Raw genomic sequence first — 26,289 nt, 5'->3', positions numbered from 1 at the left:
AACTTTATTTCTGTTGGCTTTTTATTAGCTTGGAATAGTCAGAAAATATTTTTAAGCTGTTGAGCTCCAGATCCACTGCTGTTTTGATGTTCAAATTCTGCACTTCACATGTTTTCTTTCTCAGTCCTTACGTAAAAAGATTACACAAGAGAAGACTGTAATCTCCAAAATCATTTACCATATTAAACAGCAGCTACCACCAGTGGATCTTTATCAGCAGCCTGGAGCAGAAAGAAGACACGTGGCTGTACATATGGAAACTGGTCATTTACAGTAGTCATCAATGTGTGCTGCCAGTCGTGGGCAGATGTCATCAGCAGTCATTACACAGCTCTGAAAATAGAACCAAACTTGACCTGGACAGGTCCTCAAACAATTGATAAACTGTCTCTGAACAATGGAAATATGTGGGGTCCATCCTCTCCACCAGTCTCTTCCTGCTCTGTGATCCTGTAGACCCAGTGCTATGGCAGCGTGGGGAGGGAACACTCAGTCAGGATGTACATGGCAGCCTCAGAGTTAGAGTTTCTCTTTATGTCCCTAGTCAGTGACAGGAGAGGAGCATCACTACCATGTCCTGGTTGGTGTCTGGAAATGGCAAATTTTATTTGCCCATTGTTGTTTTTCCTTTTTTTTTCTTTTCCCTGAGAACCACTGGTAAGCTTAGTGAGCAGGAGAAAGCACTCTGGGGAAAAAAAAAAAAAATAATAAAAAAAGGCAAAGTGGTTTTCAGAGTGGGGATAGTCTCTGTGCAGAGCCAGGAGTTGGACTTCATGATCCTTGTGAGTCCCTGCCAGCTCAGCATTTTCTGTGACTCTGTGAGAGCAGCTCTGCCCTGAGTTTACTTCTTTGTCCCAGGCACTGCACTGTGCACTAGGAAGGGAAGGAACAGCATCAAGATGCAAAGGGGTTCCTGTGCTTCCACCTTGCCTGCTTTCCCAGACTGTGTGAACTCTGCATGGAGAGCTGGTGCCATGGCCCTGACAGCACTCCCTCAATTGCTGTGTTGTGTGCAAGGGGACAACCTGCCATGGTCTCACATTCACACGCTTTCCTAAATCTGACTTCCTCTGCTTAGCAACCACGACAGGATAAAGAGCATGGGGGGGAGTTCCTTCCCCCTCCCTTCCCTGCCCTCACCCAAGGCTTGAGAGGAACACTGGTTTCTCATTTCCCTTGAGAAGGGCTGGCGAGCACAGGCTGTTACAGTGTGAGCACACAGTCCTTGGCAGCAGAAGTGGTCAGATGCTCCCGTGCTCTTCTTTGCTTGCTGGCATGTGGCAGAGGGCACGAGAGACAGGAAAGCAATGCTACACTTCTGAAATGAGCTATAGCAAGTGCTGTGTGCCTGCAGCTCCAGCCAGCCTGCCAGGGCTTGTCTGCTTGTTAGTTAGCAGGTAGAACATCAAAAGTGACTTGCACTTAGTTGCTCCCCTGTGCCAGCCTCTCCAATCTCTAGCAGGACTGGAAGACATGATTTAAGGCACTAAGAAATGTGTTGCTTAGCCTTTGTGGAAGTGCACAGCCAGTGTTTGTGTGGTGAAGTTATCTTTGAAACACAAAAGTGCTTTGTAAAGGCTACTAATACTGCTACATGTAATAACAACAAAAATAATTTTTAAGATGTCTCTGCTAGAATGCAAATCTGAATGTCAGAAATAGCCACCAGCCCTCCCCCAATAATGGGAGGAACATCTCTTTGCTTCTCCTTTACAGTCTCTAAAAGAGACTGTAAAGTGTATGCAGAGGAGCTTTTATGTTTGTCTATGTCCCAAAACAAAGAGGACACCAGCAATAATATTTTGGTGACATATTGTCACCAACAAGAATATTTTGGTTACGGAAATGACTGAAGCAAACTTGGTTATGAGCTATACAGCAGAACATGTTATGCTGTATCTGTGATCTCTTTATTTAGCAGAAGTTGCAGCAACAAATTTTTCTGGCTATGGGTTTTGTTTTTATGCTTTTCCAAGTGGTTTTCCTTTTGATTGTTCTTGAAGTTGTGACATGAGATCAGGAAAGCTTAAGAGCTTAAGTGACTTCTTAGAGTACCATCATTTCAAGATGAATAAGCATTCATGAAGACAGCCTGTGGGAAGTGAATTGATGTAGTATTTGAATGCCCTGACTTTATAATTCATACAAAACTCTCTCTGCAGGAGTGTGCCCAGTGCTGAAAACTTTGCCTTAGGGTTCAGCTGGATCAAGCAGTAATAAGACTCCATCAGTAGTTGAGGGGGAGGGAGAGGGGAAAACAACTTTAAAGCAGTGAAAGAAGATACCCATGATCTTTGTTGTAGCAAAGCTTTTGCTCCCACAGTCTGTGGAAGCACCATATAATAGACTGGAGAACTGACCCTGCTCTCACTGCCTGCCTTGCAGCTGCATGTGGTATTGCAACCCTGGTTTGGGAACAGCTGGCTCGAGCAAAGGCAGCTAGCTGCTCTGCTCAGCTGTGTTTTGAAATGAGCTGGTTTCTGTTGAGGTCAGTGGGAGTTTGACAGCATAAGGATTTCAGACCACCATCCCTCGAGAGGGTGGAGAAATCCAAAATGAGAAAATAGGGATAAGATTTAAATGTTCTCTCTAAAGCTGGTTGCATGATCTATTTCAGCCTGAAAAGTGCTTTTGCCAGCAAGATACAGGAAGGAGATTTTACTCCAGGATGAATTCATCGTTTGCATAATATTTCCATTTAGACAGTGCTGTCAAGCAGTCATTTTAATGAGTGCTCAAATCCCCAAAGTGACTGTAGTCTAACCCCACTGCGTGTTCCTGTTTCTTTATCGACACTCCTGTTAACTCCTGGTATTTGCCTTCTGCAGCCAAACAGCTGCATTTGGGAATGAGCATCTTTGTCCAGACTGACTGCGAGTTCATAACACTCCCTGACAGCAACTGTTCCCAAAAGGGTTGCATGGCACCATTTCAACTGCAGCAGCACTGCACCAAAACAGAACCAAAACCCAGAGAGCTTGGGTCTCCCCACCCTAGCCATCATGATCACTGCACACTTTTTAAATCATTTTCTACAGCTGTTAATTATAAAGGCAATTTTGAACTCTCTGGTGAGAGGAGTGGGGGGGCCAACCTCTGCTTTGACAGCTGGGCTCCCCAGTTTTTATCTTACTTGTCACTGAGCATCCCTCATGCCTCCTAAGCATGGGAGGAGGCCCTGAAGACATTGTGGAGTACTTTTCTGTCTTTTGTCTCTGAATTATTTGCTGCCACATTTTTGTCAGACATCACTGCTCCTGTGCCAGAAGTGGAAAGGTTTGTTTGCAATTCAGGTAGAGGCCAGTCATGTGCATTTTCAGTGTTGTGGTAGCTGTGTAATTAACTCCTGAGGGCATAAGAATAGATGGGTCAGTTTATAGATAGCCTGCAGGTCTGATAGCTGCTAATCTCATTAATCCTTGAATTTAGCTTGATTTATACCTCATTTATTTCTCCTAGTTTGTAGTGATATATTACTCAACTTCAAGAAAGAACAATAAAAAAGTAGTAATGGAGCTTTTTTTCTCAGGCCTCAAACTGGCTGCAGAGAGTGGAGGATTTGGCACTCATTTCCATTGCACTATTAGACAAATTAAAATAGTCATCGGTTAGTGATAAAATATTTCCATTTTCAATCTCTCCTTAGGCTGACTCTGTGTCATATCTTTCTTTTTTGAATAGCTTTACTTGATAAATGTTATGAATGCAAGCACATGTTTCTTGAGATTTTAATATATGTGAACATTTGTCTCTCCTCCGAAAACACATACAGGGTTCAGTACTGCCTTAATACCAGGTCTAATTCATTCCTGGCAAGAGTCGTTTGGTGGTACACAGAAATTAAGGGGGAAGGTTGTCCTTAGTTTTTGTGAACTGTAGCTATATTGCTGTAGGGGTGTATATAATTAAGCTGGTACAACCTCTAAATTAATCTGATGGAGCTACAACATTAAAATATGTTAAAAAATGTAATGACTATTTTAAAAATGCAAGAAATTAAATTGCAGTAGTCTAGCTGTTGCCTACACAAATAGTAGGGCTAATCTAGATTGGTATTTAAAGTACAAAACTGTATAGCCCCACCTCATACCCTGACTTCTGTTGCTGTGATTGATATGCTATTGGAAAACTTTACTGTCACTTATGTGTACAAATTAATACTTCCACAGCATGACAGGCAATGTGTTATAAGATTGATAAAATCCACACAGACCACTTTCTTGTCAACTGGCAGCTACTGTAAGTAACTTGCTAAGGACAAGATATCAGAAAATTTTGTGGTGGGTTGACCCAGGCTGGGTACCAGGTGCCCACCAAAGCTGCTCTGCCACTGCCCTTCTCAGCTGGGTGAGGGAGAGAAAATGTAATGAAAGGCTTGTGTGTCAAAATCAGGGCAGGGAGAGATCACTCAGCAGTTACTGTCATGGGCAAAATGCACTCAGCTAGGGGAAATTAGCTTAATATATTACCAATCAAGTCAGAGTAGGATAATAGGAATTAAAAACTACCTCTTAAAACAACTTCCCCCCACCTCTACTTTCTTCCCCATCTTCACTCCTGATTTTCTCTGTCTCCTCCCAACCAGAGGCACAGGGGGATTGGGAATTTGTGGTTTGGCAGTTCATCACACATTTTCTCTGCTGCCCCTTCCTTCTCAAGGGAGGACTGCTCACACTCTTCTCTTGCTCCAGCATGGGATCTGTCCCATGGAAGTTTCTCTAGAACTTACTCAACATGAGTCCTTCCCACAGGCTGCTGTGGAATCTCAGTTCCAGAGCTTGGAGCACCTCCTCCCTCTCCTTTTCCACTGACCTTGGTGTGTGCTGTTTCTCTCACACATTCCTCTCTTCTGATCATTCTTGCACAGTGTCTTTTCCCTCTTCTTACATCTGTTATCCCTGAGGTGCTGTCACCAATGTGGATGGGCTTGGCCTTGGCCAGCGGTGGGTCTGCCTTGGGGCTGGCTGGCATGGGCTCCACTGGACCTGGGGGAAACTTCAGCAGCTTCTCCCTGCAGCAACAAAAGCTTTACCATGCAAACCAAGTAAAATTTAATTTCATTTATTAAAATCAACATAGAAAGCAATTTATTTTCCTACTTTCTACCTCATTTTCCCTCCTCATCCCAGAAATAACCAGGTGGATGTCATGTGATCAACCCCAAAAATATACTGTCGATGGCTAAATTGAATTTATGTGGAGATACATTCATCAGAATCTGGCTCTCAGACAGATGGGAGTAGGTGAGGTTAGATTGAAAATGGATAAAATAAGAACAGAGATAATCAAGAATAAAAATACTAGTGTTAAAAAGAAAAAATAGATAAATAACCCTAGGAAATTTGGTTTTAACAACTAACGTAAGATATCGGGTTAGCAGTTAACATGGAAGAAATAGAGGAAAGTAGAGGAAAAGAATTTACAAATGATGAGCATTTGATGTGAGTTCAGCAGGTCTCAGATAAGCAGTGATTGGACAAGTCTGAACACAGAGGCACATTCCATCACACAGGAGCCACTATTGGACCTCTGTCATCAGGCAACAGCTGTGCCTGGATAAATGAACACTTGTTCTGCTTTGCAGGCAGCCCCGTCCCTATCAGCACGTGGAGATTAAGCCCCTTGAAGCTTGGAGAAAGAGCTGAGGAGCTTGTGTTAGCCCTGCAGAGAGAGTTTTGCCAAATTTGTTTGCTGTTCTCATTTCTCACTCCAAAATATAGTGCAGGTTATCAAAGATGGCTCTTGCAAACACACACAGGAACAATTTAGAGGGCATTCACAAAGACTAAATTTAGCCTCAGAAGGTTTTTCTCCCCCTGCTTCCTGAAGAATTAAGAGGAAGCATTTCCTCTGGAGCAACTCCGGGCACCTACAATGAACTCCCTTTGAGACACAGATGAGGATTTTTCTACTCTCCACTGACTACAGAAAGATCCTAAGGCAAATAAACTCCTTAGGCTAAAGATGGCCTTTGCAGTTATCCTCCTGTGCAGCCTGGTTTAAGAAGCAGGAGCAGTGAATCAGTCACTAACAGATTTTGAGTCAGTTCTAGGATTTTCAAGGCTCACAGAATGCTACAACTCCTCTGCTGACTTTAAACACTCCAGGGCACTGTGTATGTACAGCACCTGGAAATCTGTAAGGATTGCTACACTGCCAATAAATAACCTACTGCAGGGCTGACATATATTCAGAACACAAGTAATAGCAGTAGGACATAATTCAGAGCAGAACGTGGTTTAATTAAAATGCTTGTGGGTGTTGTTAAAGAAACAGTGCTACAGAAAAATGCTCATTTTGTTATTTATTTCTTTACTCTACTTTCTTTATGTAATCTGCCTGTATATGGGTGCTAAAAGTGGACATGCATTCCTACCAGAGCAAACCCATGGAAAACACAGCTCTTAATTGCTGTTTTTAATATGAAATTATTTCTTGTGAAATTTTGTGACATATGTGGATCACATATTGCACTGGGTCTGTGTAGCAAGGTTCTGGTAGCAGGGAGGGGACAGGAGTGGCTTAAGGGAGCAGCTGCTGGAAACTTCCTCCATGTCCAACAGAGCCAAAGTCAGCCAACTCCAACACAGACCCACTACTGGCCAAGGCCAGGCCAATCAGATATTGCAGTAATGCATCCGTGATAACATATTTAAGAAAGAAAAAAAAAAAGTTACTGTTAAAAAAAAAAAATTGCAGCCAGGGAAGGGAGGACTGAGAATATGTGAAACTCTGCAGACACCAACGTCAGTGCAGGAGGAGAGGCAGGAGGTGATCCAGGCACCAGAGCAGGTTTGCCTACAGCTCATGGTGCAGACCATGGCAAGGCAGATTGTCCTCCAGCAGCTCATGAAAATCCCCAGGGAAGCAGAGACCAGCCTGCAGCCCATGGAGACCCATGCCAGAGCAGCAGGATGCCCTAAAGAACTCTGTGAATCTGTGGCAAGCCCAGGCTGGAGCAGGTTCCTGGGAGGGACTTGCAGACCTGTGGAGAGAGGAGCCCATGCTGGAGCAGGTTTGTTGGCAGGGACTGTGTCCCCGTGGGGGACCCATGCTGGAGCAGACTGCTCCTGAGGGGCTGAATGGGAAGGTACCCACTCTGGAGCAGTTCACAGAGAACTGTATCCCATGGGAAAGACTCACACTGGAGAAGTCTGTGTCTCCTGTGACAGGGACCCCATGCTGGAGCAGGAGAAGGACTCTTCTCCCGGAGCAGCAGCAGAAGCAATCTGTGATGAACTGCCCATAATCCCCATTCCCAGTCTCAGTACACCACTGGCTGGGGAGGAGGTACAGCCCAATAATGAGGATGAGGGGGGTGGGGGAAGGTGTTTTAAAGATTTGTTTTACTTCTCATTATCTCACTCTGATTTTGGTTGGTAGTAAATTCAATTAATTTCTATAAGTCAATTCCATTTTGCCCATGACAGACACTGCTGAGTGATCTCTCCCTGCTTTTCTGTGTAATTTCTCTCCCCTGCCCAGCTGAGGAGGGCAGTGACAGAGCAGCTTTGGTGGGCACCTGGCATCCAGCCTGGGTCAATGCAAAACATGCATATAAATAATCATAGATCTGAAAAACAGTATGAGAGATTGGAGTAAGTGACTGAGTCAAATGAAAGAAATTTAAGATTAGTCTCACTACTCAGTCTCAAAGCTAAGGAGAGAGAATTCCTTGGTGTTCCTAGTCTCACTGATTTAACACAATCTTCCTGGTGTTTCCTTAGTGGTTAACTGACTGTTCATGGTAGCAGTGGGGGATGAGGCAATGGTGTCTTTCCTGTGTTTTCATATCCCCTCAGCCACAGGAGATGGTGATGGTACAAAACCAGTGATATCAACCTAGATCCCATCTTCTGTGCTTATGCAAAATGCTTTATAACAAAAAACTCTATAGTTATAAGAAAATGAGATCAGTAGATGACACTGAGAAACTAATCACTTAGACTTTCTTCATTATCTTTATTAATGTACATTCTTCTTGGCTATCTGAAGAGTTTTGGTTATCCAGTGAAGGCGTGTAGTATTATGAGGAAAATCTCATTCACAGGGTCAATTGAGAGAGTTTCAGAAAAGGCTTTGTAGGCAGTAGGAGGAACAGGAGAGGATACTGTAATGAAAAGCCAGCAGAAATGTGTCTTGTTCCAATGAAATTGGGAAACGTTGAAAAGAGAATGGGTCACTGTGGGCTACTTAAACAAGTAAAACTAAAATATGAACTGTGGTAGAAACAGAAAACTGGAGGGTCACCAAAACAGGGTTTTATATTCCGAGCTTAGTACACAGGAGAGAAACAGGGACAGCATGAGGATACACTGAAATAGCTGCCAAGAGGTTAAAAATAATAGAAAAAGACTGTGTTATAAGTCTTGAAGGCACAATAACACAAAATTACTTGACCAAGAAAATATTAATTGTAATTAATTTGTAATAAGGAGATAAATTTTGAGACCAGTTCTTATTCTCCCTAAGACTAATTGGACTTTTGCCATGAAGTTTATTAGGAAGGAGATTAAACTTTAAATAATGGCTTGCTTAAGAAATCATTGATGTAATTATGAACTGCTGGGAAAAAGTAACTAAGAAATACATAATAAAATATCATCACTCGAACAAATGCATCTGAGGTATCCCTTTAGATATTTAAAGAACTGATGGAACAGCTAGTTGCTAAAAAACCCCACAGAGAATTGAGGAAGTATCAGGAGACTAATAAAGTGTCAGCATGCCAGAAGTCTTTAAAAACTGAATTAAGAGTAACTATGGAAACTATTGTCCTATGGGCATGGCTCCAAATGGAAACAAATACTATAAATAGTGAAGCTGAATGGTGCAATGTATTTACATGGAGGTGAATAGTGTAATGAGACCCTGATACAGACCAGGTGTACTGCAGCAAACCAAGCCAGGCCAACTGGAATGTTTATCCTCCACATCTTTTATGATGGAGCCAGAAGATTAACAGAGGACAGAACAGCATCAAGACTTTATAAAGACATTTGATGCTGTGCCACATAATATCTTAAGGAAATTACTGAAACGAATCAGCTGGGGCTAAAATTCACTTAAAGGTATCAAAGCTGGCCACTGAACTGTAGACAGAAACTAAACCTGAATAGCAGTCAGCATTGTCAAGGATAAGCAGACAATAGTATCCTTTAAAGGTCAAGATATGGTCCAATATCTGGAGGATAAGGCTCTAATTAAATGTGAAAGTGGTTACAAAAGTTGGAAGACTGAATTACAGCACAGAGAAGAGAGGTTCAGATTGTTCTCTAAGGTTACTCTGGATCTCATAAAGGGAGGCTAAACTTAAAATGAAATAAGTAAGTTATAATGCTAAGCATTAACAGCACCTTTTGCCCATTAAGGAACAAATAAATTTTATGAACTACAAATACTTCTTTTGCATATGAAAGTATTTGTCTTTCTTAGATGTTTATTCAGACTGTATAATCAGAAAACTGAAATTCAGAAAGCAGCACCATCAATAGCATTAATAAAATGATAATTTGCTTGATATCTTTCTTGTTCTGAAAGGAATATTCCCTTTAAATTGTTTATATTGCTTAGATGAGGTTGGGATTTGCACACCCAACTGGTACCATCAGAGGGCTCCATACTCTGAAGTTTTCCTTATGAAGGGGGATGCTGTGGCAGTAGTGGGTGGTAAGGAATGAAGGGTTGGATATCAGGGCATTTCTGTGATTGTCCTGGGTCAGACCAAGGAGTTAGGCAGGATTGTACAGTCCCTTTAGCAGTGGCTGAAAAAGGGTATTTGCAGAAGATGAAGGGCATGACAAGCACACATATCAGTCTTCAGTAACTCTTCCCTGGACTCTATTAGTTTTTGTAGGGGTCAGTCACTCTCAGTTCAGTCACTTGTGGTTTTAGGAACTCTAAACAATTCCTTTTGCATGAACTTTTCCAGCCTTCCCTTGAATGAACAAAAATTTCTAGCACTGGCCCTGTCCTTTAGTCTTACAACAGTAACCTTCACTGCAGGAAGACCATGTCCTTTCGTTTGCTCTGAAGCTGTTGCTGTTAACTGCAATTGACACCCTCTAACTCCTGTATTGGGAGACTTGGCAGAGTCAGACTCTGGCTATCCCATTTGTACCACTTGTGCTTTAGTGAATTTCTATTTTATATGCCCTTGGTTGTCTTTTTCATGGACTGATTGTCTTGTTATGCGAGTTGTAGACTAGTTTTGCCTACACTGAAGCCATCTTTCCAGATTCATGTGCAGGTTCCCTGGAACCAGAAATCACAAGATTGCCTCAGAATTGTATCTTTGATGCTTCAAAGTATGCTTTATGGCCTTGCAAGAGAAACCTGAATGCATAAACTGAATTCAGTTGCTGCAATGAAGTCTTCTGAACAGGGAAAAGACACTTTGAGATGTATGAGCCACTGCATGCACCTCACCGGAGAGTTCCTAGAAGTTGTGGGGCTTCCCAGCATCTCAAACAATGCTGAAGCAGAAAACAGCAGGCAGAGACATTTCCAGGAGATCTGGAGCCCCACTGCTGGACTTGGTGCCAGGGTGCCTGGCCAGGGGTGCTACCTTTGCAGAAAGAGGGAGAGAGACTCACTCTAGAGCTAAGAATAAACACTGCTGCTCTGCCTTGGATTTTCCTAGAGTATAAAAGGGACCTCTGCCATCATCCTTATTGTTTGAGCACCTGAGGAGGTTCTTGCTTTGTTATCTGAGAAAAAACAAAGAGGTTCCTGGTTAGATACTGTACCCAGTGCTCTAATTTGTCACACATCAATGTCTGTCCCAGTAGGATGAGGTGTCACACCACACATTAACTCTACAGAGTCATGGCTTTCACTTAGGGTCTTCAGTTTTGGAGTGAGCTTTTTGACTTTCATCACCAGTCTGAATTTTACTTCAGTTCTATGGTGCTTCAATAATATTTTGGACACAATCTTTTTTCAAGTGTGTACCTTTGCACGCTCAAAACAGTTGACATGTCCATGAAAGACAGAGAATGACTGCAAAATTGCAAAGAATTTATTTCCATGAAACCTCAGGGATTAGCTGCTAAGTTTAGTCAGTGCAGCTTTTAGGACTGACCCTCAATACTGATTTTCATCCTTCTTTTTATCTGTCCTTTAATATTTTGCTCTTCTCCTCAGAAGTGACATATTAATAGGAGGGAAAAAAATCCCAAAATACTGTCTTTAATTCCTCCCTGTTTTTTCTTTCCTGAAAACCATGTCTGTAGCCTTTTTGCCTTCTGCTTGCACTGTCCACTGAGCAATAACACAAGTAATTTTTTATTCCCAAGTGGGAAGGCAGAGCTGGAACTCTGAGTCCTTCTGAGGTCTGAGAAAGTGGGTTGATTTTATAACTTGCAGATATAAACCTGCTACAGTGAAATACAAAAGAGTTTTCAAATAGTGAGAATGGGGTTGCCCAGCTCTGTGCTGTGCTCCACTGCTAATGCTCAGCAGTTTTCCCAAAACAGAGTGCAACACAGGGCTGAACTTCGTAATCATGTGAGAGGAGCAGGAAAGGAATACACAGGAATCCCTTTTCCCCTTGCTCTTTTATTGTATGAATGAGGTTGTGCCTTTTAGGAAAGAAGCCACACACCTCTCCAACTGGCTGGCAGCCTCTGCCTTTCTGCTGTAGAGTGGTAGCCCTGCAGCAAGATCTTGCTGACCTACCTGGGGCACTGTGAATGCCAGGCTGAGACAGGAGAGCTGAGATTGTTGAACCTCACCAGGCAAGAGCTGTGTGTCACAGCTCACATTTCCAGGTGTGTGCCTCACGCTAGAAAATGCTGCTTCGCTCTCCTTGTGTGAGGTTACTGTAATAACAGACACGTTGTTGAACTACAGAAGTTGGTACGATTCTGTTTATCTAAAGGTTGGAAGTCTGAGAGGTTGCTGTTGTGCTGAATTCTTTGCAAGCTTTTGCACTTCTAAGCACATGACCCTCTGCTGTCTCTAATGTTGTGCTGCCATTGGCAGACTTTCCATTACATAATGTTGACCCATATTTGTGATATGTGACATTTTCTGCTAAACACTGTCAGGGATAATCTGTCACAGAATAAACTTTCTGATTATATGCTGAGACTGTCATCCTTTAGCACAAACCTAACTTGTGCCTCAGACAATGATATTCCTTGTTAAGACAAGCAGAGTATAGTTCTCCCAGGTGAAAAAAACACCATGAGAGCATTGTGTGCTCTGGGACTGAAATACCTAGGACTAAATTCATTGCCAAGTGATTGCATGGAGTCACATCTGGGAGGAATTTGAGCTTTAAAAAAATGTTGATCCCTTGCCCAGGTGATGGGAGTGGTGATAGGCTGAAGGAAGCACGCAGCCTGAAGTGTGACTCTGCAAAATACTGTCTCAGGCAGGTCTAGCTGTAGAAAAGCAGAGCTATGGAAAAGGTTTCTCTGCTCTACACTTACACTGAAGTCTGCTGGTATTTAGATAGTTAATCAATCTTTTCTTTAAAAAATTGTAATGGTGTGGAGAAAGAAATAGATAGAGCTCAGACAGGGGTTATTGCTACAAGGTAGCTGAGAAATGAGAGGCCTTTGAGGAATGGGAACACCCTCAAAGCTGTCTGCTTTCAAAGAGCTATGCAAAATCCATCTGTTCTTAAAAACCTGATTTCAGCTGCATAGAATAAGAAGTAGAGGAGAGAAAGGTGTATAAAATAGAGGCAGAGAGAATAATTTGGGAATTCTCTCAGTATTCAAGAACAGTGTCTGTTTCAAATGGACTTTATATAATGTTATAGCAAAGAGGTAACAAGATTGTGTGAGCTGCTGAAGTGTCTGCCACATTGTGGAAGGGAATGGATGTGGAACATAAGGCTTAGAGACTAAATACACCATCTTCAGGGAAAGAAATTTTCCAGCCTTACGTAGGAGATGCCTGTGTGCTAAGAACAGTTGCAATATCAAGGAGAAAGGTTTTGATTCAGCTCAGAGAATTAATGCTTGTCAGAGACAAAATTAAAACCTGATGAATGCAGTCTCACCCACTTTAATTTCTTCCCTTTCTGATTCTATATTTGTCCTCATTCTGTCTGTGCATTCATTCATATATTCCTCTCCCTTCCCACCTCCCCATTGACTCACACTCTCCCTTCCTGTTATTACTTCCTTTTCATTTTCTCTTCCTTTAGGTTCCCTTCCCACTCATTCAGTTTCTCCTCTGCCTGACCCCTCTGCACACATTTTCATCATGATGAAAAACATCAGAGAAATAAAGAGAAGAGAGGAAAAAAAAAATTAACAAGAAAGAATGGCAGGGGGGGGATGTGTGTGTAAAGAGTACTCAGTCCCAAAAGGGTGCTCAGCATTGCTCTTTCTCCTAGGATGTACTACAGATTTTTGAAGGTGTCAGATGAATCCAAGCACCCAAAATCTATTCCTTCTTTCTAGGCTGCAGCACTTGGCCGTGGGTTCATGAAAGGCAACACCAGAGTTCATTTTCTGAGATTAGCACCCCTGGAAACCATCATAAAGAATGGAAGGATCCCAAAGTCCAGTTTAGTGGAATGACAGACATCTAGCTGTGCATGGGGCTTGTTACTGTGCCAGATCAGTGAGGGAGGACACTGGAGGGGTCTTGGGACTGCAGGAAGAGAAATGGGAGCTTTAGGGACTCTCTGGATTTCCTTTCATGCAATGCTGACCAAGAAACATCACAGCCTCAGTCTTAATGGGAGCCTGCATGCAATGAACTGCTGTTTCTCAAAGCAACCAGTGTTGATGTCTCATGATCAATGGCTAAACAGTGTCAATTTTATTTCGGTGAAACAACAAACCTGTGCCAGGAATGCTTGTTGTAATGTGTGGTAGGAAATGGCCTCAAACCATTTTGTCTAGAAACCAGTGGTCCCATCCCAGCGTGCTGAGCTTGATCCAAAGTCAGTCTGTGCCCTTGAGAGAGCAGTGCACTCCTGCAGCCCGAGGCCCAGAGGCTGCTCCTTTGTCCAGCCTGCAGGCCTGTGGTGGGCAGGGAGCTGAGCTGTCACACCTGATGATGGTGCAGTGCTACAAAAGTTTAATTTCTTATCCTACTACTTTTTAAAAATTTCTCCTTCTCTGGCCCCGATCTTGTTCCTGAAGCTGGGAACTGATAAAGAAGTACTTTTCATAAAAGCTTGATAGGAATGGCACCACTACCATGTGGATTATTTCTCCTTCCCACAAAAAGGGCAGGTGTGAAGTGTGCAGGGCAGATAGCCAGAAATGGCTATCAGAAATTCCCATACCCTCTCTTGCAATCAATAACCTTCTGCTAGCTTTTCTAGGTTTATCAATCTAAAACTGGCTAATATTTCTTTCTGCAAATTCTTGCATAATTAGGAAGGATCAGAGTGGCCAGCAGAGCCCTTGCAGTTGGGTGTGATTTGCACACAGCGGTCGTGGTGGGCTGTGTGCTCAAGGAACAGGAAGTCGCCAAGTGTGGCTTGGGGATGGCTTTGCCTTGGGGACTCTGTCGGGTTATGGAGCAACCTCGAGACAAGCCTCGCCGCGGCGGCGGGCAGCTGTGCTCGAGGCAGGCCGGCTGGAACGCGGACCGGCCGTTGGCAGGGCCTGACCCGGAGGGGTTGAACCGCCCGGGAGGTTCCCGTGGAAGCGCGGCTGCCGTTACATAAGGAGCGGAGGGGGAAGGGGCCCGCTTCCGAGGCGGCGGCCGCGGCCCCTTTAAACGCGGATCCCGGGGCGCGCCGGCCGCCCGCCTCGCTGCTGCCCCCTCCCCGGCTCGCTGCCGTGACAAATCCGCTGCTCGCCCGCCTCCTCCGCCGAGCGCTCGCAGCCGAGCCGGGCGGCGCCGGGAAGCGCTGCCGCGCGGCTCTGCACCGGAGCCGGCCAGCCCCAGCCCCAGCCCCCGGCCAAGCCACAGCAGGCAGCGGCGAGGGGCGCGATGGAGGCTCCGCGCCTGGCGCACACCATGAGCAGCCCCACGAGCCCCTGCGAGGAGGTGATCAAGAACCTCAGCCTGGAGGCGATTCAGCTCTGCGATAGGGACGGTAAGCCCGGGCTCGGCGCGGCTAATCCCTGCAGACGTAAAATGCTGCTGCCCTCATGGATGCTAATGCAAATTAATCCGAGCGTCGTATGGTCCTTTGTTATCCCCCATGAATTTGTAGGTGCAAGTGTTCCCCACCCCTCCCGCCGCTGCCGCCACCCTCCTGCTATTGAGAACAAAAGAAGCAGAGAAGGTTGCACCTTGCTGGAGGGAAGGGAGGGAAAACCGCCGCTCCCTAAGCCGTGCCTGGCGTTGCGGTGCGATTACCCCGGGCAAGCCTGATGCACAACCCTGCCCCTGCCAGGAATGGACGCTGGGGCTTGTTCTGGGAGAGGCAGCAACGGGAGCCAGAGCCCGAGCTGCGGAGAGTCCGGAGCTAGGGATGGGGTAGCGGCCCTGGTGGGGTTTCGTTGCCCGCGTTCTCCAAAGTCCTTTGTATTACAGGGCAATTCCCGTGCTTCAGGTAGACGGGCGGATGTGCCGGCTGGCGCGGGCAGGCGGCCAGACTTGTTGCCGGTCCCTCGTGGGAGCCGTGAGGCGGCGAGCTGACCGAGCGTGGGGCTCGCACGGCGGGGCGCGGGGGCAGAGCGGGAGGGAGGCGGTTCAGCACCGCGGACAGCACCGCGCCGCCGGGCCCGGCGCTCCCGCCGCGCTCCCGCCGCGCCCGACCGCAGTGCCCCGGGGACAGCGGCTGCCAGCCCGTCCGCCCGCCCGTTCCCCGCAGGCAGGTGAAGTTTGGGCTCACAGCAGCAGGTTCGGCTATTAAAGGTCGCCTGTGTTGAAGCAAGCAGATAAATGTCAGGTGGTGACGAGGGCCAGCCAAAACAAGTGTACGTGCTCGAAGCGACGCTGACGGCTGACTAGGAGAGAGGAGAGACATGTCGTTTGTACCCAGCTGTGACTGGCAAAACTAAACACACTCACTGCCTGTCAAACAATGAACTAATATTTTTTCGTAGAGTGGCATATCATTTGTTCTCATGTACCAGATAATTTCTATCTTGTCGTTTCACATCGAATTCTTAAAAATCACTACTCATTCTTGGATACAAAATGTGCTTTGGGTGTGGAATTTGTGTTGCCTATAAATGTACCAAGGAATGGGAATACTGTATCAGTGATTGGTACAGTGGAATTAATGAAACTATTTCCTTAGGGTGAGTGTATTTTTGGAGCATAACTGTTAAAGCTGATGGCTATAGAGGGAGTCAGGCCAGTTTTCTGTTATTTTGTATAAATAGGGAGGGATTAAATACTTCACTTTATTTTTGACCTAGGCAGACTCTAACATTTAAGAACCTGCATTTTTGTAAGCTCTTTATTTTTCTTGTAATATTTAAAAAATGATAAGCCATTGAAATTATCAGTTATTATTTCATCAGTTTTTAATCAGTATTATTTTTATAGCTACATTAGAAATTATTTAATTTTTTTCTTTTAATGTTGGAATTAATATATATGCACTTCCATCCGTTCATGCCTTACTGCCACAGGAAACTGAACTATGTTTATAGTGGTGGAGATTGCACTGTTTTTTTGTTAAAACACTTTTTCACATATTAATATTCTTTTTAATTGTAGATATAATTAAAAATAGATAAATTATGCAATCTTTGATATCCACGTACCCTAAGTAATTGCAGTGAAGTAGTCCATGTTAATCATGACAAGCTCTATTTGGATCAACATACGATAGAAAAGGGCTGCTTGATTCCTATGGATAAATGTCATACAGACAGGCAAATGGAAAAATGTAGTATTTTTGTTTCAGTTACTTTTTGGTTAGACTTCCCTGGAAAACAACAACTTTCCTGTAGATGTGGCTTTACAAACTACCCTTCATCAAGCAAGCTGCCACCATGCAGGGCTGTTCCTCAATACGTGGCTGAATTTCCAAAGGAGCTGCCTGTATTGGGGATGGCAGGGAGGCAACTCAGTGCCTCAGCTGGCACAGGGCTGCTCTTGAGCATACTCCGATATTTCCTACAGGTGGCACTTATGCATCAAACAGCTTGTTTTAATGGAAACACAAAACAAGGAGGCAAAGGTTAAGGCTTTCATCTTTGAGATAATGTACACACCATACATTTAGATCCCTGAGTGTGTACATTTGTGTTATAAACACTTGCAATTTATGTTAGGCTATCTTTGTTGAAAAGGGTGATATTTTTAAGGTGATTGGCATCACTGAGGTTCAACAAAGTCTTGTTATAAATAGCAATGTATTATACATAGTAAATTATAATTATGTTAGATTTTCATATTCTGAAAATGTCCTTGGTCTTTAAGCTGTAGTAACGGTAAAGACAGCCAGTGAAACCATAACATTATACATCCAACAATGACAAATTCTTCAATGCACTTAGTTGGAATTGCAAGCACTTCTGCAGTAGAAACATAAGCAGTAATGGAAAATTTATGTCGATAGCAAAATATTTTTCTTGTTTTCTAAGATGAGAGGATTAATATTGAGATGTTTTATATTCAGCAAACTGGTTTATACCTTCTGTGAAGGTATATACAGGAGCCACAAACCTAGAAATTGGAGTAAGCAACTAATACTATCATGGCAGTTTATCTTTTTTAAATTTTTTTTTCTGGTTTCTTTCAGTGTTGTTTTTGCAGGCATTGTTATCTCTCTTAATGAATCAAAGCCATTTAAAAACTTAAAAATATTAAATAAGAGTTAAGAAATGTATGCACTTTGGAATTTTTTTAGATAAAAACTCCTGATAAGATTTGGTTCAAAGTGAATGCAACATTATAAAGCTAGTTATGAGCTGTTATCTTCAGAGGCATCTTGCATTATTTGCTCTTGTTCTTTTCCATGGGTCTAATGGCACAGCTGAGTCTGACGTGCAGTCTAACGTGTAGCTCCTCAGAACTCCCTTGAACTCACTCTGTGTACAGGAAAAAGTGCAGTATTTGTTATTTTTCTTTGCTATATTTGAACATTGTAGTCATACTTCTGTAAGCTTAGACCATGAATGAATGTTTAATCAGTGCTGAACATTCTGGTCACCTTTTTATAAAATTTGTATTAGCCTTACCTGGGGATTAAACCTTGAGTAGATGAATGGATGTCTTTTGTGTCCTGAGCATGCCGATGCTATGGAAATATAGCTGATGTCAGAAAACCATAAGTCTTGGGAAAAACCAAGCTTTTCACAGGCTTGGTAGAACAGTCTTGGATGTCAGCAGCTGAGTTTCCCGAGGCTCCTCTGCGGCTGTGCCGTGCTCCCCCTACAGATGATGCTCTGTGGCTGTGGGTCCCACCGGGCGAGAGCTCCCCTGCCCTTCGATGGCACAGACAGAGGGAAAGCAGAAAACACATATCAAAATGACACCTGGCAAAATGCAGAAAGGAGAGGAACACAGAAACAAACTCGGGGCACACAGACAAGGGAGTCAGGCAAGAAAACCGGCCCTGGAGATGGTAACAGACTAGAGGCAGTGGCTGGTCAAGGGCAAAAGAACAGGAAAGACTTGCAAGATGGGGATTAGGTTAAATGGGAATTGGACAAAATAACCTGGAATGGGAAAAGAAGATAAAGGAGCAAGGAAGGTAATCTAAGTTCAGGCAGCATGACCAGGAAAGGAAAGCTCGGGGGGGAAAAAAGTGAGGGCGTGTTCACCCAGATTAATTTGAAAAATGAGGAAGTACAAGACAGGGGTTACTGGGCAGTTTGGACCACAGGGCTCAGGACTCGCTGAGCAGAGAGACTGGGACTGAAAGGACAGCCTTAGGAATGAAGAACAGGACTTTTGAAGTGTGACTGGAGAAGAAGAAGGGAGAGGGACAGGAACAAGTTCAAGGAACAGGGCAGGGGAGGCCATGCTTTGGTGTGACTGCCAGAGAAGTGGTAATGTGCATCAGTGCATGACATCTTCCAAAGCCACACACGACCCCAAGATGACAAATGATCCTTGTTCATTTGCCAGCAGAGAAGGGTACCATGGAGTACTCAGAGTCAATGGCTGCTGCTCACTTCTGTGAGAGTAGCACTTTAGAAAAAAGGCTTTGAAGAGAACATCAAGCACATTAAGTAATTTTCCTGTGCCTCAGTTTTCCATGTGTAAAATGGAAGCATACTGCTGCCTCCCCTCACAGCAATGTTTTCAAAATAAACTAATGAATGTTTGTTAATCAGACAGATGCTGTAGTAGCCTGGAAAACCCATAAGGTGCATGGAAAAACCCATGATGAAATTCATAATTTTTTCTTCAGAGAAGAATATGAATAATGTGTAGCAAATAAGTCCTGGGACTACGCACTGAACAAAAGCAACTGGCTGTTACAAGAAAAATAGTTCATTATGTACGCACTATTCATTATGTATGCTGAATGAATCAGAATTTATGTGGAAAAATTAGTACATAATCATGCAGTTAAAGGCTATATCATAATCTAAACAAAGTGTCCAACATAAGGTTATTCAAGTATGCTTCAGTCTGGTATTTTCTAACCACTGATGGCTTGAACTATACAATCTCAGTAATGTACTTTTACAATTTTTTTCTGCCTTCATATATTTGAAGATAGTATTTAGAAATCAGGATCAGAGCTGGAACTGGTGTCTTGGCCAGTTTTGATCAATTTCATCACCTTCCAAACACTTGGCACCATCACAACTGTTTAGTCTACCAGGCTTGTAGAAAAACATTACATCATATAAGCTAAGATGTCATTTCTGGTTTATGTAAACAGCTTGTATCTTTGGCTCCTCGTTATTTGAGCATGTCTCATGTTTTCTGATTTATTTCAGGAGTTTATTACCAAGCTGGACTTATTGGAGGATCCAGAAATATTTTTCTGGAGTTCATTAATTGTGGTTTATATTGCCATATTGTGTACACATTCACCTTTCAAACAGAAGGGATAAAGTGGCATCATCCAGTCTCTGGATGCAATTTTCAAATCCCTTTTTTGGCATTATGGAGCAGTATCACTGCTATTTCTGAAATGTCATCATGTTTGTCTGAGAGATGGGAAAAAAACCAAATATCTAGGTAGACTCCCACATGAGGGACAACTGAGAGATCCAAATTTCACAGTAATTCTTAGTGTCCTGAATCTTTGTTATGAAATAACTTGTTTTTTTAAAAAAAACTATGACACTTCTGAGCACAGTTCATATTTTCTGTATCCAGTATGATAGAGAAGTGCTTGTATTTGTGATATTTTGATAGGACACAAAATTTAGAGTTATGCTTACTGTTGTTTTTTTTCTCTCCCTGGCTGCAAATTTGAGATTTAAATTCACTCTCTTCAAATTTCAAACTGTATCACATTTCTAGGGTTTGAGTGGTGGAATGGCCAACTAAGAAATATATTTCTTATATAAAATTATGTCTAACCTGTCTGAACCTGAACATTGTGGGGTTTTATTTTGATTTTTTTTTTAATCTAGTGCATCACTTCAAAAGCTCTCTTGCTGCAAAGAAAAATACTAATTAATATTTTAGCTTTAAATTCTTGCCAGAGACTAGTATTTCACATATTCCTCATTGTTATAACAGAAGAATACTAAATGGAGCCAAGCAACAAGTCTTCATGAATAATCTTTAAAGTTGTGGAAGAGAAGAAAACAAATTATTTGCTATGTCTTCCACTTCAGCAAGTATTTTATCCTGTCTTGGTTTATATCATAAGTAATGATGTCACTAAGTAGTAATGATTTGCTGGAAACTGTCTATTCAACATCCTGGTGTCAAGAAATGTAGTCATCCAAATTCTTCCTTTATATTAATGAATTTTTAGGGTTATTTTCCTTCCTTCTTCTTTCTCATCTTTTAGAGCTTTATGATGCCCAAACCTACATAATTGATTATGAGCTATTTTGTCTGGCAATGACCAAGTTATATATTATTAGCTATTTATGTTTTGCCTGTCATTCCATTTCTTCTCCTTTTCATTCAATATTTCTTTACTGCAACTCTACAAGATCCTTTATAAAGCTACTGAAATGCTTGATGTGTAATTATACTAGATTCACCTACAGAATCACTGTTTTTTCCCAGTGCTGATATTGCTGGGTTGAAACTCAAACATATAATATAGCTTTTGTAGCTAATTTCTCGTCAATTTTATACGTAAAGCATTTTAATTATTGTCTCCTGTGTATGTTCCTTCTTCTGTGTGTTTGTTTCAGATTAGAGATCCCAAATGCATTATTTTATTTATTCTGTAACAGAATCCACTGTAGCACTTCTTGCCTATGCTTGTAGGCCAACTTGTGCTTGCAGCTCCTTCTGTTTAATGTTGTCTGCACAAAAATGTGACCTCTCTTTAGATCATTTACAAAGACACAAAGCCTGGAACCAGCCACAGGCTCTGCAACAATGGACACGTGAGTTCCTTTCTTGTTTTTCCATATGTCAGTCTCACCTCTGCCAGCCCTGCAGATCAGTAGCTGTAAGTGAATATAATGGCAGGAGGAATCATTTAGGGGAGATAAATTCTAACCCCTCTGTGACAGTCACATTCTCTGGACAGAGAGACATAATTCTGTCTCTCAGGAGAAATACAGAGAGAAGAGAAAACAATCTTTATCTCTGCTCCTTTTTTTTCCCCATGTGGAATGTGGTGTGGAGATCATTTACCTGAAGTCATTGCTGGATTGGATTGTGGTGAAGGTTGTTTGGGTTCAGTGACCAATGGGATCCAGCTGTGGCTCAGAGCAGAGAGTCACGAGTTTGAGTTAGACAGGTAAGTAAGAAGTATGGAACTAAAGAAAACTCTGCTCTAGGATCACTTTGTGTGATTTCTTCACTCAGGTTTGTTTCATAATGGAACATTCTTTATTTGACCTTGAAATGTTTTCCTTCAGCACAGATTTGCTTAGAATTCATTGTAGCATTTGTAACTGAATCAGTTTTCACAGTGGTGTTTGTAGTTGAATCATTAGTCAGTTTTATTGTTCTCGGAGTGTTCTTGTTTTATTTCTGCTTGAATGAGCAAGGTGTTTTGCATGGATGTTTCCAAAAGCAATGATTAGCTGTACTGTTTTCATAACCTAACAAGTGCTCTTCTGAGTCTTGACAGGTGTAGCAGCTGCCAAGAATGGGAAGCCTAAAAACTAGTTTGGTGTTGCTCTTTCATTCCTGCAGAGTGACAGAAAGAATTATCAGGGTTGCACTCTTAGTTCCAAGTGGAATGGAGTTTGGAGTTTATTTCTTTGATATTGGAGAAAGTAATTCCCAGCTGGCAGCTCTAGGAGAAGCAGTTGAAGGAATTGCTGTATTAAGTTTTGTATATCCAAGCACTCTTGTTTGGAGAATTCTTTGGTTTGCAATCATCTGAAGCATCCCATAAATGTCTTTCCTGGGCTGTTCCATTGGTTTCAGTAAGACTTGGTGTAAAACCTAATTTCATTCATAATATGGCATGATTAAGATCTTAAAAGTGCTGTATTTTCCTGGTCTTTAGTATGTGTGTTCTATCTTATTTCATACAGATAGGATCTCATTTGGAGTTTTTCTCTATAGGTTGTAGTTTGTCTGGATTTAATCTGTCTTTTTTATAAGATAGATTTATATACTTGTTTATATATTTAACCTGTATTTATAATCTGCATTTAACTTCTGGCTAGAAATAACATTTTTAAAAGATTATTCTGAGCATTTTTTACTTCCATGTGTACTCATAGTTGAAAACATTTGGACTTCAAAATAAGCAGGATAAAAAGATGTTAAAAGGCTCTTTCAGTCTTGGCCAGCTGTAAGTTCTAGTGTACAAGTATGTGTGGAGTGACTCATGCTGTGTTGTTGTTTTCTTAATGCAACTTATGTGGGTTTATATAAAGGAAAGTATAAAATTAAAATCAGGGAGTGCAGCAGATTGTATTTTTTTTTCATGCTACTAAGGTCCATCTTCCATGAAATGACAATAAGTAAATACTATGCACTTATACTTTCATTATGAACTTTATGCTAGTAACTTAATATAGATGTTGAGTAGTAAGCATGTGATTTTCAGAGCTCTGTTTCTAATGACCTTCTGGCCTTTACACTTCCAGTGTAATTCCAAGACATATCTCAAATCACAGAAACTGAAAATCCCCTCAGGCTGCTGACTGATTCCAGTAGATCATAGAGAATTTATGTCCCTCTTGTGTGGAACATACTGGAATTTTAGGTAGTGTTACCTGTGCTGTGATGACACAGCTACCACCTTATTCCTCGTGAAAGGACAGGTTTGGGCAGTAAGACTTCTCATGGCATTTATTGTAATTTTCTCATTTCTGCCCATGTATAGAGGTTGCTTTCTTCCCCCCATAGATGGAGGCACCTGAAACTCCGGTACAATTCTGTTTCCTCTGTCTGTGAACAGCTCTGTGCCATGCTTTGGAACCCTGATACAAAGAATATGTCACTTCTGTATTTCTCTTTGTCACTGTTTAGGTAGCATGGAGTTCTTAAATCAAATTGATATCCAGTGATCTGAGTAGAGCAGCCTTTCTAGAGCATGAGAGTTCCATTTCAGGTTTTGTGACACATCAGGTCTACCACGACTTGTGTGGTAGGAACCTATCTATTACTTTGTGCTTTCTCATACCTGGAAAAGTGCAAGGAAGACAGAACCACAATCTCCATGTGTAGTGATTCTCCTTTTTCTATTTTTGTGTATTCTATAATGCTCAGCTGGTTTTTGTGTTGCTTCCTTGAGCAGACCATCAGGGAGCCCACTAGGCTGCCTTGCAGGGCTGTTAGCCCTAGTGCAAGTGTGCAGTGCTGGAGATGGAAGCCAGAGAAGGAAAATAATCCTTCAGTGTATCTCAGTATGCTTATTAGATTAGCTCATATAGTAGAGAGTGGGAACTGGAAAGCATTCCTTGAGATGCTTTTAAATGCTCTAAATCCAAAAGATGAAAAACTAATCTAAATATGAATTCTTTTTAAGTACCATACCCAAGGGGACTTGTTTGGCATTGTGAATTTGTAGACGGTTGTGTAGCTATTCCTCTATAGCTAATCAATTTTTGTCTTGTCATGATTATGATTGGTGCCATTGTTGCAGTCCAATGCCTGTTGATAGTCTGCATAATTAGACTACAGAAAATTTGTAATGGGAACTCTTGTAAGTATCCAACTGAGATGTGCTTTTTTTAAAGAGCAATTTGAGAGTTATTGAGGACCATGGATTTGAATCTGATGTTTTTAGAATTGTTGTAGGTTTCTTTTAACTTAATTGCATCAAAACTTCACTTTGAGTTTTCTCCTCTTCACGAAGCAATTTTCATTAGCTAACCTACAGGAGAGATCTGTCCCAAATGCCATCAGGACAGGAAGCTGATGAGCTACAGCTGAGCCTTTTAATAAATATGCATGGTCAGTGCATACTCACTATGTCTGAGAGAGGGGTGAATTCCAATGTGGTGAAGACTCTGCTGAAAGATTTCTTTTGAATACAATATTTGTAACTGTGTCATCTTTATATTCTAGTAAGAGTGAAAAGCTTGAGCTCATCATAGCCTTCTTCTTGATAAGGAGTGTTTAGCAGGATCCTCTAATTTCTGCATGCTTCCCTGCCTTAAAGAAACTGGCAGCAGCCTAGGTTATCTGTGAGCTCTCTGCTCTTGTCAGAGGTTCAAAAGTTAGAACAGTCAACCAGTGGCAGACCTACATCTAAAGGCCTTGGCAGTGTTCAGTTTCCCTAGGAAACCAGCTAAAAATTGAACAGAACAACTCCTGCCAAACTAAAAGGACTCTCAAAACCCCTATATCTATTTGTCAGGGCCTGAGAGAAAGTCTGAAACAGGCATACAATTCTGAAACGTGTATACAATTTAAATGTAAAATAGAACAGTACAAGTTACAAAGTAGAATTTCCTGAGCTATTGTGAATACGTAATGCATTTAAAATCACAGCTAAAAAGCACAAACTGGTGTAAACCAGAGCCAAATCCCATTCCTTACAAGAGATGTGTGTGAAAAGCACACAGCAATTGCCAGTGCGCTGAAGTAAAGAAATGCTCATTCATGCTGCACACTGCCAGGGTATCCAGAGAGTTACAAAAGCCCACTCATGCTGAGCACCCTACTTTCTCAAGGAAAATGCTTAGTAAAACTATGTTCCCCAGCCTTGAGTTCTCTCTGCTGCCCTTCAAGTGACGAGTTTTGCCTTTCTGTCTGGGCTTCCCTTTACTGAAAGGAAGTGGATTTTAAATTAAAAAATCCTTCTGTGATTAAGGCACTTGCAGTTTCAGGGAAGCTGGCAGGTCACATTAAACTCATGTGAATGCAAGGCTGCCTCATCTTGCTAGATTTGAACTCACATGACTCAACTTGAAGTAGAGAACACGTTTTTGGTTTAGATGAAGACACAGCTGCAATAAATGGCACAAGTTGTTGCCAGCCAAAGGATGAGGTAAACCGATATGAATGAGGTTCACAGTAATAAACTAAAATGGAAGGGTTTGTCTCTCTCCTTTGTTTAATGACATGTGGAAGTACAAATCATGAAAGGCCACTCACTTCTCTAATACACAGTTAATATTAAAAGCAATGGAAAACTAAGGGCAATGCTTTGCCTCAATTACACTGTTAGCTGAAGAGCACTGGAGCAATTAGGCCAGTGACCCAGAGCAGTGTAACTTGGATCGGAATCTGGCCCCAAGCAACTTGTCTGGGGTCATACAGTCAGTGCCTTCATCTGAGATCTGTTTTCCTTTGTTGTTAGTCCTGGAGACATAGGCAGTTCCACAGTCTTGGACACAGCTGTACATTTTATTCACCGGAAGAGACAAACCTCACACCATTAAAATCTTTGTATCCCTTCCTGCTCCAAAATCTGCCCGTTTAGGAATCAACAGGCTGGGAGTCTGCTGAAAAATTTTATTCCCAGTTTTCAGCAGAACAACATTACAAAAACGCACCACAAAATGGGTCTGAAGTATGGTCAGAATTTCACACTGGCTAGATAATAATAGAGATCTGATAACACAGACTTCTGCTAAATGAATGAAGTGCATACAATAGGTTGATCTGGGAGAGATTTTGTAGTCGTTTCTGACATACTTGCTTTCCAAGTCTGGATTCTGTATAACTGAAGGTATGCATTATACTCAAATTCTAGTTGTATATGACTCTAAAGGTAATTTTAATTTTTAAATGGCATTTAAGTTGAGCAAGATGGGGGTTTAGAGCCTTTTACATCACTTGTTACCTTCTTTCCCTTTCAGCAACTGAGAAATGCACATTTTAATTAAAATTTGTTTTTCAAATGTATCTTGTAGCCAACACATGCTGAGAAGAGCCACTTACCACCCA

General features: G+C 42.1%; 1 protein-coding gene across 3 annotated transcripts in view; it reads left to right on the top strand.

The window, feature by feature from the left end:
- The window catches only part of PHYHIPL (phytanoyl-CoA 2-hydroxylase interacting protein like), a 60,898-nt gene that overhangs the window by 15,695 nt on the left and 18,914 nt on the right, over window positions 1–26,289 (top strand). Inside the window, exon 1 of one of the 3 annotated variants that reach the window (XM_021535157.3) lies at window positions 14,552–15,019. The exons of the other annotated variants lie outside the window; for them this stretch is intronic. Coding sequence (XP_021390832.1) covers window positions 14,914–15,019 — 106 coding nt within the window. The 5' untranslated portion in view covers window positions 14,552–14,913. Of the gene's footprint in view, window positions 1–14,551; window positions 15,020–26,289 lie in introns of those variants that run through there. 3 annotated transcript variants of the gene reach the window in all.

Source organism: Lonchura striata, chromosome 6 (genome assembly GCF_050655825.1).
Source record: "Lonchura striata isolate lonStrDom1 chromosome 6, ASM5065582v1, whole genome shotgun sequence".
NCBI lineage: Eukaryota > Metazoa > Chordata > Aves > Passeriformes > Estrildidae > Lonchura > Lonchura striata.
The sequence above is the reverse complement of the archived record's forward strand: the minus strand, read 5'-3'. Positions and strand labels throughout refer to the sequence as shown.